The following is a 13,821-nucleotide window of genomic DNA, read 5'->3' as shown; positions in this document are numbered from 1 at the left end:
ATCAGCAGCTAATGTTAAGTCAAATTGCTAGGAAGGGATTAACTGTCAAGCTTAAAAGACCTTCCATTGTGGTAATTAGAACAGGCTGCCAAGCTTCATCCCTTTCTTTCCTGCAGAATAATGTATTAAGTCATTAAATAGAAATATAGAAAGGAAAATGGTTCTGAAGATTTTGGTGAAACCATGAGATATTATGCAGCTATACTCACTGTAGTAATGCAGATTTGAAAAAAAAAAAAAATCAACTATTGGTAATGGATAATGAAATACCCAATCAATGATCCAGAGGTTCAAAGTAGCAACCACTAAAATACACCTGATCAGTTATTGGTGTTGGGACTGACCCATAAACACATGCAAAGAACAGCAGTCAGTTGGTTGCTTTAATCAATAAATTAATGTTAAAGAAAGTAACACATTTACATAAAGAGGTGTTTATTAGTATTTTAAAATCAGGGTGATGTTCAGTTTTCAGTTCTGAAAAGTATTTTCACCCTATTTTTTTAATCTAAAATTTAGATAAATACTTCCAGCTAAAATATTTAAATCCACAAATAATGTGCATTGGGAACAATTTATACAGCAGTGAGTCAAAGTGACCTCCGCAGTCCTGAAGCTCTATTGGGAACACAAGCATATAAATTACAACTGAGTTATAATATCAGATGTTAGACAGTTTTTTAATGAACACACAAGTAACTCACAGAGCTTTATCCCTGACCCTTCCACAACATAGTGCTCACTGCATCTTCTTGTTAGTGTCACTTATGAGATCATTAGTGAGAAGGGAAAATTATACTGTAACTGCAGTAGCTAGTAGGGCAAGGAGTAGCTAAGAATATACACAAATATTCGAGGATTGGGAAAAACTGAGAAAAAAAAATCATCGATGTAAAGTTCCTTCCATGTTCAGAGAGCCCATAGTCAATGGGATGAAAAAATCCTGCTATGAGTACTTATGTGTTCAGCATCTGCATTTACAGTTAAATTCAGGATAAATGCAATATTGACAGCATATATAAATTAAGAGTAATGCAACTGTTACATTCCTCATTATGTCTTAGAGTTCTGTCATGATGAAAAACAATTGTTCCATAAAAATTTAGTTTCCAGCTTTCCTCTCTCCATATTGCAGACATGATAAAAGAGTAATTATAAATGCACAATAACAAAAAGGCAAACAGGTAATGCTATTGAGCTTGAGAGTAGAAAATGTTTTAATGGGAGCATGATTTTATGCCTGACATTCAGTTCAGGGTATGTTTGTTTTATATGTGTATTTTCCTTATATCATACATATAGTATGTACTATGTGGACATTTAGTAGCTTATATTTCTAAGTTAAATGAAAGAAAATAATGCCAGTTTTCAAACATTTTTATTTAAATGTATATATATTCTGTTTATTTGCTTTGTACTGATTTAAATCAACATTTTGTTGAAACATTGTGATAATTTCAGGCTTTCATTTAAGTTTATATATATATCTTGGAGACAGTCTTTAAAGATTTGGCCAAAATGTATTGCAGCTTTTGATATACTTGTGAGAGAAAAACATATTGAAAGTTTGAATATAAAAGTATGCATGCATAGGTCTCAGTTTAGTGAACATATAAATGTATGGTACAGGCTGCGCAATACTGCATCACTAAGAAATTCCTGATGATTTTAGGATCAAGTATAGCATATACTAGCATAAAACGTGCTGCAGTGGGAAGATTGAGGTAAAGGTTTAATGCTGAGGAGTCCCAATCATATTCATTAACCCAATGTGATGTGTAACTTCATAGAACTGACCAGTTCAGAAAACTGTATTTCGTATTAAAAATTGCAAACCTCAACCAGTTAGTGGTTTGGTGGTTGGTGTGTTGGTTTGTTTGTTTGGTTTGTTTTTGTTTTTTTTTGATGTTGTTTTGTGCTTTTTTGTTGGTGGTGATTTGTTTTCATTTAGTTTTTTGGTTTGGGTTTTGTTTGTTTGTTTCTGAAAACCTCTATAGTGCAGTGTTGTTCTAAGGAACAAAACTGCAGCATCAAGGAATGCTTTATTCTGCCTTCAGTGTAAGGATTAGATAGCCAAAATAATTCTGTATTTCACCATGATTTCTCTGTAACATTATATATAATATTTCTTATATTAAAGAAATCCTTAAAAACATGCAAGTGAATCCATTTTTCAGTTTTTAATTTAACACAAAAAAATCTTGCCAGTTGCTAAAAGCATTTTTATTCAGCTGCTTTTCTTATAGGTAGTAGTTCCCAGTAAATGTGGGGGTTTTCACCTTCTTTAAAATTACACAGAATCACAGAATGTTTGAAGCTGGAAGGGACTTGTGGAGGCCATCTGGTCTAACCTCTCTGTTCAAGCAGAACCATTGGGAGTGGTTGCCCAGGACCATGTCCAGATGTTTTTTTAATATCTCCAAGGATGGAGGCTCCACAGTCTCCCTGGGTGACCTGTGTCCATGCTTGGTTATCCTCACAGTAAAAAAGTGTTTTCTGGTGTTCAGATGAAAAAGTTTCAACTCTGAGTAGCTGTACCTCCTAGTTAAATGAATAGCTTTTTAATATTTATAAGATGTCTCAGTTTCTTTCAACGCAACTCAAATATTACTAAAATGTCATAAAACACTGGAACTAAGTTAGCCCTAGGATTTTAAGAAATTCTCTCTTTAGAGGGAGACACATATAAATATTTGCCTCTGTCTTACAGTGTGAGATGATTGTCTGGGTGGTTGTAGTTTATAATCACAGCTACTATACCGTTTTGTAATATAATTCTGCTTCATGCCAATAATTTGTAATGAGTGGGCTACAATAATTGTTTACTTTCACTGGCTTTCCTGGGCTAGGGACCTTAGTGACAGGCAGTCTGCTCTGTAAGGCCTTACAGGAACAAGAGACACATGCATTTCCTCAGTCTATAGTGGGTTCCCTCTCCATTTGGCCAGGGATGGTCCAAAGGTGATGTTAATAAATAAGAGAGAGGAAGGGGATCAACTACCTCTTGGGCTGACTGACAGGGGTTTATTTTCTGCCAATTTGCTGGTTTCAATATTGATTTATGCTTGCTTAAAACTGTGGTGCTTGTAGCAATGGCAAAAAAGACTATTGTTTGCCCAGCGATGTTTTCCTCCCGTTTTTAGAATTTGTTTGTTTGGTAGGCAGTAATAAGCATCTCCTTGAAACATGAGGATGAGCCATAATAGAGAAAAAGCACCCAATACCTACTTTTAAATCAGCTCAGCATCTGTGGATTCTTTGTTGAAGAATGGCTTAATTAGGTATTTCTATGATTTCTAAATTGTATTGTTGTAACTATCTAAAGCACGAAGTTTCTCAAATGCAATTTCGATGATGTGTCATTGTAATTTATCTCTGGAACTTGTTAAAAGCTCAAGCAAGTAAGTTTGTCAGTTTGGATTAAAACATTAAAATTCAATATAAAGATCTGACTTCAATGTAGTTACTCGATTTTTTGTTATATCCTTATTAGAGAGTACTGTAACTATTTGCTGCTATTTAAGGAGTTAATCTTTGTCATAAATTTCCATAACCATGTCTTTTTCTTGTTTTTCAGGGTCAGCCTGGTCCTCAAGTAAGTGCCATCTTCTTTTCCAACATACATTAAGGCTAAATACAGGGCTCACCAAACTCAGGTTATCTATAAAGTATTTTGTTTTGTTTTGTTTTGTTTTAAAATCCTACTGTAATAAGCTAGAAACGGGTAACTGTTGCATAACTCAGTAAGGCAAATGTTTTCCAAGAGAGAAAGAACCCCCCCCCATATGGTTGTCTGAGTCCCCTCAGCTGTTTGACCAGATGGTGGGGTTAACAACATAATACTGAATAAAGCAAATCTCCTAACTATGGCTTGAATCTTTGCCACCTAACTTTAAAGCAAGATAAAATAACTTAGCAAATGTAATACTTCAACTGCTTATTAATCATACGCTAATAGTGTTGCTATAATCCAGGCAGTCCTCAGTTATTTTAAATATTGCACTGCTAGCTATTTTGAATAATTATATATGCACTACTTTGAATTAGTTCTCATTTGTTTGAGAATAGTATAATTTTGTTTTGTGAGCTGTAATTGAAGATGTGGAAATCTGGTGTTCTAACTTAAGTTCTAAGGTAGAAATAGGCCAGCAGAAAGGAAACGTTAGGTATAGGAAAAGTTAAATGTAAATTATTTGAGACAAAGAGCAGTATAGAAATGTGGAAGAGAAAGAAAACAGGGGGGAAAAAAAAGACAATAACAAAGCCAAACTCAGTGAAATCTGTTGAAAAACTCTGCCTTTTTTATACTTAAGATGCATAATGGGAACTAAACTCTGATCTGTGGGACCCTCTTAGCTTAAGTGAGTTGCTTGAACCATTATTTCTGGGAGGACCTTTAATATTTCAGAATCATAATTAAAAAAAAAAAAAAAAAAAACAAAGCTTTACAGGCTTATTAACCGACAAATTTTTTGAAGTGAAGTTTTTTTTTTTAAGGAAAACAAGCATTTTCCTCAGTTTCTTTGTTTCTTATCACCTTTGTGTTACAAGCCCTCATCCCACTTGTTTTGAATGCCTGTTATCCTTGCTTTTGACATTTTCTGACACCCTCCCTTGCAAATGGCCAGGATCTGTTTAACACTATGTCTGTATAATATTGGAAACTACCAGCACTCAAACCCACAGTACTTGTGTTTCACAGTAGGCTCTTGATATGTGGCCTACACAGAGAGATATCTGCATCCTCTGTGCTGCTGGTGGTCGATGAAGAGAGAAATTGTAATTCTGTTTGGCACTCTTGCTCTGAACAAGCTCTATTGAGGACCTGAGGGTGTTACTATGGGCTGTCATGTAGTTGATGCTGACTTATGCTGCCACCTGTGTCTTTTCCCTCTGGGTTGGGATGTCCACATTTCAGTTGCTTTGAGAGTGTCTCTGGCTTCATGCTTCTTAAACAGCTTTTCAGTCTTTGGAGCTCATGCGTCCACACAAAATGCCATAAGGTAGCTCTAGGCAAAAAACCACAATGGGTATGGCAGCATTCAGTGCTGTTTAAAGGGCTGAAAGGCAGAAAAATCTTGTCACTATTGTAAGAGAATTGGGGTGCAAACCATAGGAAAAACCCTCTAAAAATCCTCCTCAAAACTCTATTAACTTCTCTGTGCCCTGAATACAGAAAACAGATATGAGGTACTCACAAGACTTAGGATGAGGATTCTTACGTCCTAATTTCAATAGTTCTTCACAGTGGAAATGCCATTGTTCTGAGCAACTCTTACCATTATTCTTAATGTCTTTTCCTCCTTTTCAGCTTGACATGCTCTTATTTTGGCAGGAGGATATATATGTGCTCAGGAACAACTCTTGCAAAGGCACTGATGAGGAAGTCATAATGGCACGAGACAGTCAGAGAAGGATTCAGTTCTAGATCAAGATTTCCTAAACTTATAAGCTTGTGTGTAGGGGTTAATACGTGAGGTGTCTAAGCACTTCTGGTAGTAAGCTAGAGTTGAGTCAATCCTCAGTGTACCTAGAGACCTCTTCAGCTCATTGTAAACTTCTTGTGCTCAATACATTGCCTGCATACAGGTGCTCATTGCTGCGTGAGATGATCCAGAGTCTCCAGCCTAGACTCTGACTGTTGTACGTCCAAGAGTTGGTGTCTGTGTTGGACCGTTGTATCTGCCAGTCATGGGCAGCTGTCTTGGATACCTTGAGAACCTCTCATATGACACTAGTTGCACACATTCCTGCCTTTCGATTACAGATTCTGATTATAGCCATCAAATAACCATTTGGTTGAATTGCTCTCTAGCCTATGTTGGTATCTACAGGTCTTAAGCAACTACATGTAGGCTGTAAATTTTGATGTCTTTCCTCTTAAACTGAAACCCAGATCCAAATAACTCCACGAGACATTTAAAAAACACTGAAAGCTGTGGCTGAAAATCTCAAGACTCTTAAAAATTATTTTTAAAGTATAAATCAAAAACAGAATATATTCACCCACAGACAAAATAAGTCAACACCCCTCAGTTTCTCATTAAAAAACTGTTTGGGGAAATTTCATCCATCCAATAGTGGTATCTATTGTATCTCTGAAAGGTAGAGGCCATGACCACTAGCTAAATGATTTCCAGCTTAACCTTTAAAAAATTAAAGTACCTTCTCATGATTTTGGTTTTCTGTTAAAATGAAAGCTGCTTCAAATACCATGTGAACTGAGCTTCTTTGTAGAAGAGCAAGTAATAAGATTTTTAATATTTTTACTGAAACTTAAATTCTGGCTTTTGAGTGACCCCAAAGAATACCTGCTTTTTCTTGTTTAGAATGTAAATATATATTTAGATTAGCTTGTCCCAGAAAGGTTTATTTTCCCAATAAATCTATACAACTGAATTCTGGCCATACTTCTATTTAATATAATGGAAGTATTCATGTTTGTCAAAGGGCAGACTTTAGCTTCTAGTCTAAAGTTAATTCTATAAGGAATATACTATCTCGGTAAAGAGAGAAGGCTTGTTATTTTTAACTTTTTTGTTGTTTAGAAGTAAAGTTCATATAAATATTAGAAAATAGGGTATTTAGTATTACGGTGAAGGAAGACAAAACAATCCTTTGCAAAGTCCTACTGAAGGAAAATTATTAACAGCTATAGATGTGGGGCAGGGTGGTGTTTGGTGTGACTTTGTCTCAGCCAGCCAACTGTTCTCTTCCTCGTGGCAATATCCTCTCCCTGACCTGTCCCTGGTGCAACATGCTTTCTCTCATGTCAGCATATATGATCACTCTGTGTGGGACTCTGAGATATAGCAGCCCCACAGATGCTTCTCCCTTCTCTTTGGCAGCCATTCAAATCTGCATTAGAAATGGCCAAAATAGGAGTGATTGATACTCATTTTCATGAGATTCTTGTTTTCCTGCATGTGAAATGTCTGTGGAGGTGATGTTATTTCAGCCTGAAATTTTCCAGCATTGTGTGCCTGATAACGGGTTACCATAGCAATTCTGGTGACAAATGTATGCATGTGTCTCTTTCACTGTCAAACTTCAGGGTATGTGACCGCAGTATTTTTAATTTCTGATGGCAGAGATTCTGATTCATGGTTAGACAGGCTATTACTGGCTTGTGCTGTCGACAGAACTGGTGGGAACCATTTTAACTTTCTGTTTTCTGGTTTTTGTCAAGGCCTGAGAAAAATAGCCAGCAGGACAAAGGTGATAGTTTTGAGCTGTTTTGGATGGCAGCACCGTATGTAAGAAATTTGTTTATAACTTCCTAGAGATTACTTACACAGAAATCAGAATATGAGTTAGAAGTTGGTGTACATTCATGGAGGGATCTACTCTATTGCTGTGATCTTCCATTTACAGGGTACCAAATACGATTTTACACCTAAAGAATTGGGTTCAGATTTTTGTTTCTTCTGAAGTGTCTTCACTAGCATATAAACAGTGCAAAGAGCTACTGCATTGCCTGTGTCCTCCCCCAAGTATCACTGATGTCAGTGGGTGTTGAATAGAGCAAAATAGAACCTCAACATCATGCCAAGGCAGGGTACTGTAAGTTAAGGAGGAAATGTGTTTTCAAGGGGGAACAAATGGTTTGTTAGGCTCTAGTAAAGACTGAAAAGTACTGAAAGAGAATAAATGACAGGTTTGTCTTTTGAAAAAAATTCGTCCTAGTTGAGTTTAAGACATTTGTGGTTTTTGAGTTTTCATACAGATGCCACACATATTTTCCCAACCACTGTCTTCAAGTTCAAACTAACTAGATATACTTATGTAAATGAAAATAAGATTAGGCTTAGACTGAGATCTTGGGTCCATATACAGCATTAGAAATAGATTGATGTAGTATCTTTTAAAAAACAATTAGTCTCATCTAATGGCCAGGTAGGCATACAAAGACAAACAAACACAGTATGTAGAAGCTTGTTTCTTACTTGCATCTGTACAAATAGCAAGGCCAAATACTTGATCCTATTGCTACTAACAATTTACTGTCAATTGTGAGATCAGAATTTAGTCTTAACTGAGGGCATCACACAAATAAACAAGTTTGTGCTAAGCTTCATATGTATTTAATGGGCAGAGATTTACTTTCCCTCCTTTCTATAAAGCCGTAATAGAATTCCTGAACGCTGTTGAAATTGTGTGATCTCTTTAGGAAACAGCCCATATTGATTTGTGAACACGAAGAAACAAATGCCATCATCATGGCTTTTCATTTTATGTTAGTTGCCAAATTGAACCACATCAGAAAATATAGGAGAAGAAATCATGCTCAAAACTTCTTTTTTACTGTCTAATGTATACATAAGTGTTCATGACACAAAAGATATGAAAAATGTATCTTCCCAGAAGGAGTTAATCTATTTAATTGTTTTAAAGTATGTTGCTTCCTCAGTATGTATGTTTGACAACAACAATAAGCACTTTTAACAACAATAAGCACTTTTAACAACAATAAGCACTTTTAAAATGGAAAACACTTCGGTTTCCCCTGGTAGACTTATATACATGTGTAAACCAGGACAGCTGTGAATAATAAACACTTTTTTGGCTAAGTAGATGACATTAGTGCAAATAAGAGGATTCTTTGCTTTGTGGAGAGCACAGAATTTGAGATTAAAGGGACAAATTGTGCAAGACTGTCAATTGTACCAAGACTAAGGAAGCACCACATGTAATTTAAAAAGGCTGAGGGGAGTAAGTCTCAGACATAACAAGCAAAATTCTTGTCACATCAGATACTGTGCTCTGCTTCCAACATGTTTTTGTTTTTACTTGTTTTTACACCCTTTTGTCAGGGTTTGTGAAGAAGCCTCTGATGGCAGATTAATGACTCCTCTACAATACCCTGCTAAGTGAAGTTGGTTGGGGATAATCAGACTTGTTAGAGATTGTTCAGCTACTGTCACATGCCCAAAGACTCTCCAACTGTGCTACTATGTTCTTTTACCTACTCTGACAGAATGTTTTTGGGTTACAGTTTCAGTAACTATCTCTGGAAATCTTGTGCTGACATAGTAGAATGTTCAAATGTTGCACAGCATTTCCTGGAACTGGTAATTTATTTCTGATTTTCTTATCTGATTCAGAAAAACATCAGATTTGAAACTGTTAATTTCACAGTTACCAATTCAATTTAGGTTTTGATTTTCTACAAACACAAAAATATTAATTGTACAGAATTCTGTGGAAAGGGCTTTTCACGTAAAGTCAGCTCTGGATGTCCTTGTAAAATAAGTTCTGTTGTTATGAAGGCAGCTTCCTTTATTAAATCTGAAGATCTCCTTCAAAGTCAGGATTGACAGGGCTCTGAGCAACCTCATCTGGTTGGATATGTCCCTGCTCATTGCAGGAGGTTGGACTAAATGAGCTTTGAAGGTCTCTTCCAATGCAAACTATTCTATGATAGGTTGGAAGATGGATTCTTGGAACAGTTTAAGTTGGTTGGCCCAAAACTTTTAGAAGTTGACCACCTCATTTGATAGTTTCCATGGTGACCATTTATGGCACTGATACCCTGAAAAATCAATTCCTAGAATAAAAAATTAAAATAATAAAAATGAAAACAAACAAACAAAACAACTCATTCATAAAACTCCAAAAGAAAACATGAAGGACAGCTTTCTATCTGTAGGGTGTTACCAACTTTTCTTTATGGTGGCATCATTAATTTCTGAAAAGAATTGGGTTTGTTTTAATAAAATAAAAATGAAGGTCTGATTCACTCGTTACATATGCTGGCATAAACATTATGGGGAATCCCACATTAGCATTCCATGTGTTCACCTAGAAGTTGCAGCTGTCTCCAGGGCATACTAGATCTTATAACAGCAAGTGAAGAACTGTGAAGCAAAAACTACTTGTAAGCCTCAATTTCATATAGCATTGCTTAGCTTAACAGAGTACATGTGAGTACAAAAAAGCAATTGCAAGCCTAGTACTGTGGTTCCACTATGACATGTACAAAGAGTTGTCAAAATATAGTTAAAAACTCTGAAATATTTATTGTATTCCTAAATCATTTCTTTATCAAATGACCTTTGCATTTTCTTCATCCTGTTCTACAGATGGCAGAAATACACTAGTGTGTTCTGTGTTTTATTAGGAATTATGTCAAAGCGAAGTATTGCACAGTGTTCAGGAATATTATAAAGTATTTTACTATCCTGCTGCACATGTTTTTAATTCAATATTAAACTCCTACTGACTTATTGTTTTTACTGATCCTCGTGCTCCATTTCAGCTTTGAATTCCAGTTCAATTTGTTGCAGATCCCAGTAGTTTCACAAGCTTTAACAAAAAATAAAAATTTAATGAAGAGTTTTAAAAATGTGTATTTCATCAAGCTTATGGTGACTTAAAGATAACACTGTGATATCTAAGACTTTAGCTTTTTAAAAGGTTTTCAAAACATCAGAGTTTCCTTGATCATCCATTATCAGTCCAGAGACCTAGTGACTTTTTGTGCTGGAAGCTTGGAAGTTCCGCAGATGAGAGCAGACCTGAGAGCTTTGGTTCTCAGGCTGCTAGATGGAAGCTTCAAAATTTGTATTTTCCATTATAAAGTGACACTTTTCTCAATTGAAATTTGACTTTAAACAACCTCAGATGTTAGCAGAAATGTTTCAGACTCTTCATATTGAATTGGTGCTGGCATGAAAAGCTGTGAGGATGTGCCATTCTTTCCTTTAAGTATGAGTCAAGCTTGAGGGAGAGAAAGAAGAAAAAATAGAAAATAGGGCAATTCCTTTCATTGTGGAGTGTTTTGTGTACAGCCATTAATGTTATTAATGAGGATGGCATGGAAGTTGTCATTCTGTTTGTGGGCTTTAATCCAGAATTCTAAGTTTGAAAAATGCTTTGGCTATCCCTGAAATAGCATAGAAGTTCCTAATAACCTTCTTTTGCTGAGACCTGTCAGTAACATTCAAGAGTTGTGAGCTGCTGAGAAACATGTAAAAGAATCACGTATTATCAGAAATACAATCCAGTTATATTGCACCGTATGTCTGTTAGTGATCATTTGCCAAAAAGAATGAATATCCATTTAAGTATACATATACATATGTGTGTAATTTCCCCTGAAGATGTTCTGAATTTTGTAGACCAAACTATTAGTCTTGAGGAGAAAACTGTTTTGTTTTTAATAAACTTTATGTTGTCTTAAATTGTTTCCTGTATAAAGAAAGCTGTTGCCAACCCTAAAGGTTACAAAAATATCTTCAGTCATCTCACTTTTATATATGCATATGTACAAAAGTGTGTGTATTTTTGTAGTTGATATAAAAATTCCTTTGCATTTATTCAGTGTTTCAGCTTGAACTTTCAACATAACTCTAGGATGTATGTCATTGTAGCTTTCGCCTGTTTTACCTGAGGAAATTGAGGAAGATAAATGAAAGTCTCAGTTCTTCTACTAACCTTCGTATTATTTTAACACATATTATTTTATATGCTATTTTAATGTGCTCTTATTTCTATACACTCATTGACTTTGAATAAATTAATCTGTGATTAAGGGTTGACACAAGTCTATCAAGACTAGAGTTTTGAATCAGAGTGTCAAGTCTGCCTCTTAGCTGGGACAGTTTGGAACATCTGCAGTAACCTCATACTTACAGGTTGCTTCAGATGGATTTGTGCAGTGTAGCTTTTATCATTACATTTGCCAGGCAGCTCTTATAAAGAGGCTTATTTGGGTACCAATGGACCTTGGTGTGCACAGAAACTGTTTAAAGGACTACAGGATGCACAAGGGGAGGGGAGGATAGGAAAGAAAGAAGGATAAGATTCTCATATAATTGTATCTTGGTGTTCCACTAAAATACAATTTTCCCAAGCACTAGCATATCCTCAGGTAAAAAGTTACCTAGGTTGTGAAATACTTTCATTCCTATTAAGCTCTGGAAGTTATACTACAGTCCCAGAAGCCTTTCTATCCCTTGGGCTATATATTACACATCTATGGCTTTATACTAATATTTTTACTGCTGTTTTCTTTTAAGCAATCTAACACATCACTTCTTTTACAATAACATTTTATAGTAGTGACTGTAAACAAGACTAAAAGAATATCTAAACCTTTCTTTGGCATTCTGCTATCTCTAATGAGCAAATGTATACTGTACTGAGTAATGAAGTTCGGAGAAGAACAAAGAGTGTATGTAAATACCTTTGAAACACTGAATGAAACTCAGGGAATTGCTACCAAAATGAGTGTGGATTCACTGCAGTAAACAGAAGAATGGAATTGACCTCCCCTATTTAAGCCTGTGTTATAATCTGTTTGCTGAAATTAAGTTTGGTGTTGAAATACAATTAATGTATAACATGTTGGCCGCAAAACCTTATTTGTATGTGGGCTGTCCAGCTTTGCTGATTTACACAAGTTCAGCCTTTATCTCTTTAATGTAAATGTGTCTTGATATGATAGCAGGTACGGGCCAAAATGCTTCAAAAAGAGTATTGGCCTTTAGTAGCAGATTTTTAAAATTAATCTTGGTGCTTGCAATAACGAATTTTGGATTGTTCTCAATTTCTTCCAGGTAGAGAGAAAAGGAGAAGTGAGGTAATCTATGAAAACCAAATGAAATGGGTATGGGTCACAACAATCAAGTTGGTTTATTTTCCCTTGAATTGACTTACTTTTATTTTACTGGCTTCCTTGCTTTGAAACTATTCCTTATTTCAAGTACATGAACAAAGAGTTTTTCAAGTATTTCAATTGTTTGCTTCTGTGTGGTCATGACTTTTTTGTAGATTTGTAACTTACGCAGCATCTGTTAATGAAGCACATAAATCTTCTCTTTGACCCAGTTGCTGGTCGAAGGAGGATACGCCTGGTGGATGTTTGCATAATGTTTCTCTATGCAGTAGTAGTGGAGACAGTAAAGTTGAAAGATGTAGAAGGCCAGGAAGCTTGTAAGACATTATTTCGATGACCACAGTTACTTCTCTTGTAGGTAGTGACTGTCAGTGGCAAATCTCTGTTGTTCTGAGATGCACCCCTTTCCTTGCTTTCTTCCTTTGTCTGTTTTGTTCAAAATGCTTGAAGTTCAACCTGTCACAGTCATCAAAAAGGTACTTTTAAGTTGAAAAAGACCAAATTACCAAAGGACACTGTCATTTCAGCTGAATTGTCTATCAGGCCACTAAGCAATCAGGGAAGCACCAGAGGTCTTTGAATTACAGAAGCCTCTGCTCAAGTTTAAAGTAAAAGATGACTGAACTATTAGAATGTGAACTACTGTTTCAAAAAATTACAGGAAGTTGTTGACTCCCAGTGGGGAGCTGTTTTCTTACTAATCTTGTAGGAACAAATAAAAGAGCTGGCCTATAGATAAAAATGTACCAAAGGAAGTATAAAAAAAATATTTAATGGTGTACTTTTTATCTCAAAAATCTGGAAAAAGGATTTCATGAGTTTGATTGGCAGGATTGTAATTTTTCTCTGTTCAATTTCTATTGTGTTGGGAAAGAAAACCAGAATGTACTTCTATGATCCCTGCAGTTTTATAAGCCCTAAATTCCACCAGACTATATTGGTCTTCCTTTTAAGTCTTTTTCTTCTTTTTTTTATTATTGTTTTCCCAAGTTCTCTTTTGGTTTTGGAGCATATTAATTGCTTCCATAAAGTAGAATGTTTTGATGGGGTTCAAGACATGAATGCATGTTCAAGACCTAATGCATCTGCTTAGACCGGGGGCCAGAAGGATATCAGACTTCTTGAGCAAATTGCTCTGTACTTGTGCATTCTGCTCTTGGCTGCTTTCTGGTACAGTCCTTACTAGTGAGTGCAGAAAACTC

The 13,821-nt window shown here is 35.7% G+C and overlaps 1 protein-coding gene across 1 annotated transcript in view; it reads left to right on the top strand.

Moving 5' to 3' along the window:
• COL25A1 (collagen type XXV alpha 1 chain) overlaps positions 1–13,821 on the top strand; it is a gene marked incomplete at its 3' end in the record, with an annotated part of 302,483 nt that overhangs the window by 185,293 nt on the left and 103,369 nt on the right. Inside the window, exon 7 of the mRNA XM_080344309.1 lies at positions 3,578–3,595. Within this exon, the coding sequence (XP_080200435.1) occupies positions 3,578–3,595 (18 nt within the window). The remainder of the gene's footprint in view (positions 1–3,577; positions 3,596–13,821) is intronic.

Source organism: Nesoenas mayeri (assembly GCF_963082525.1).
Source record: "Nesoenas mayeri genome assembly, chromosome: 4".
Taxonomy (NCBI): domain Eukaryota; kingdom Metazoa; phylum Chordata; class Aves; order Columbiformes; family Columbidae; genus Nesoenas; species Nesoenas mayeri.
The sequence above is the reverse complement of the archived record's forward strand: the minus strand, read 5'-3'. Positions and strand labels throughout refer to the sequence as shown.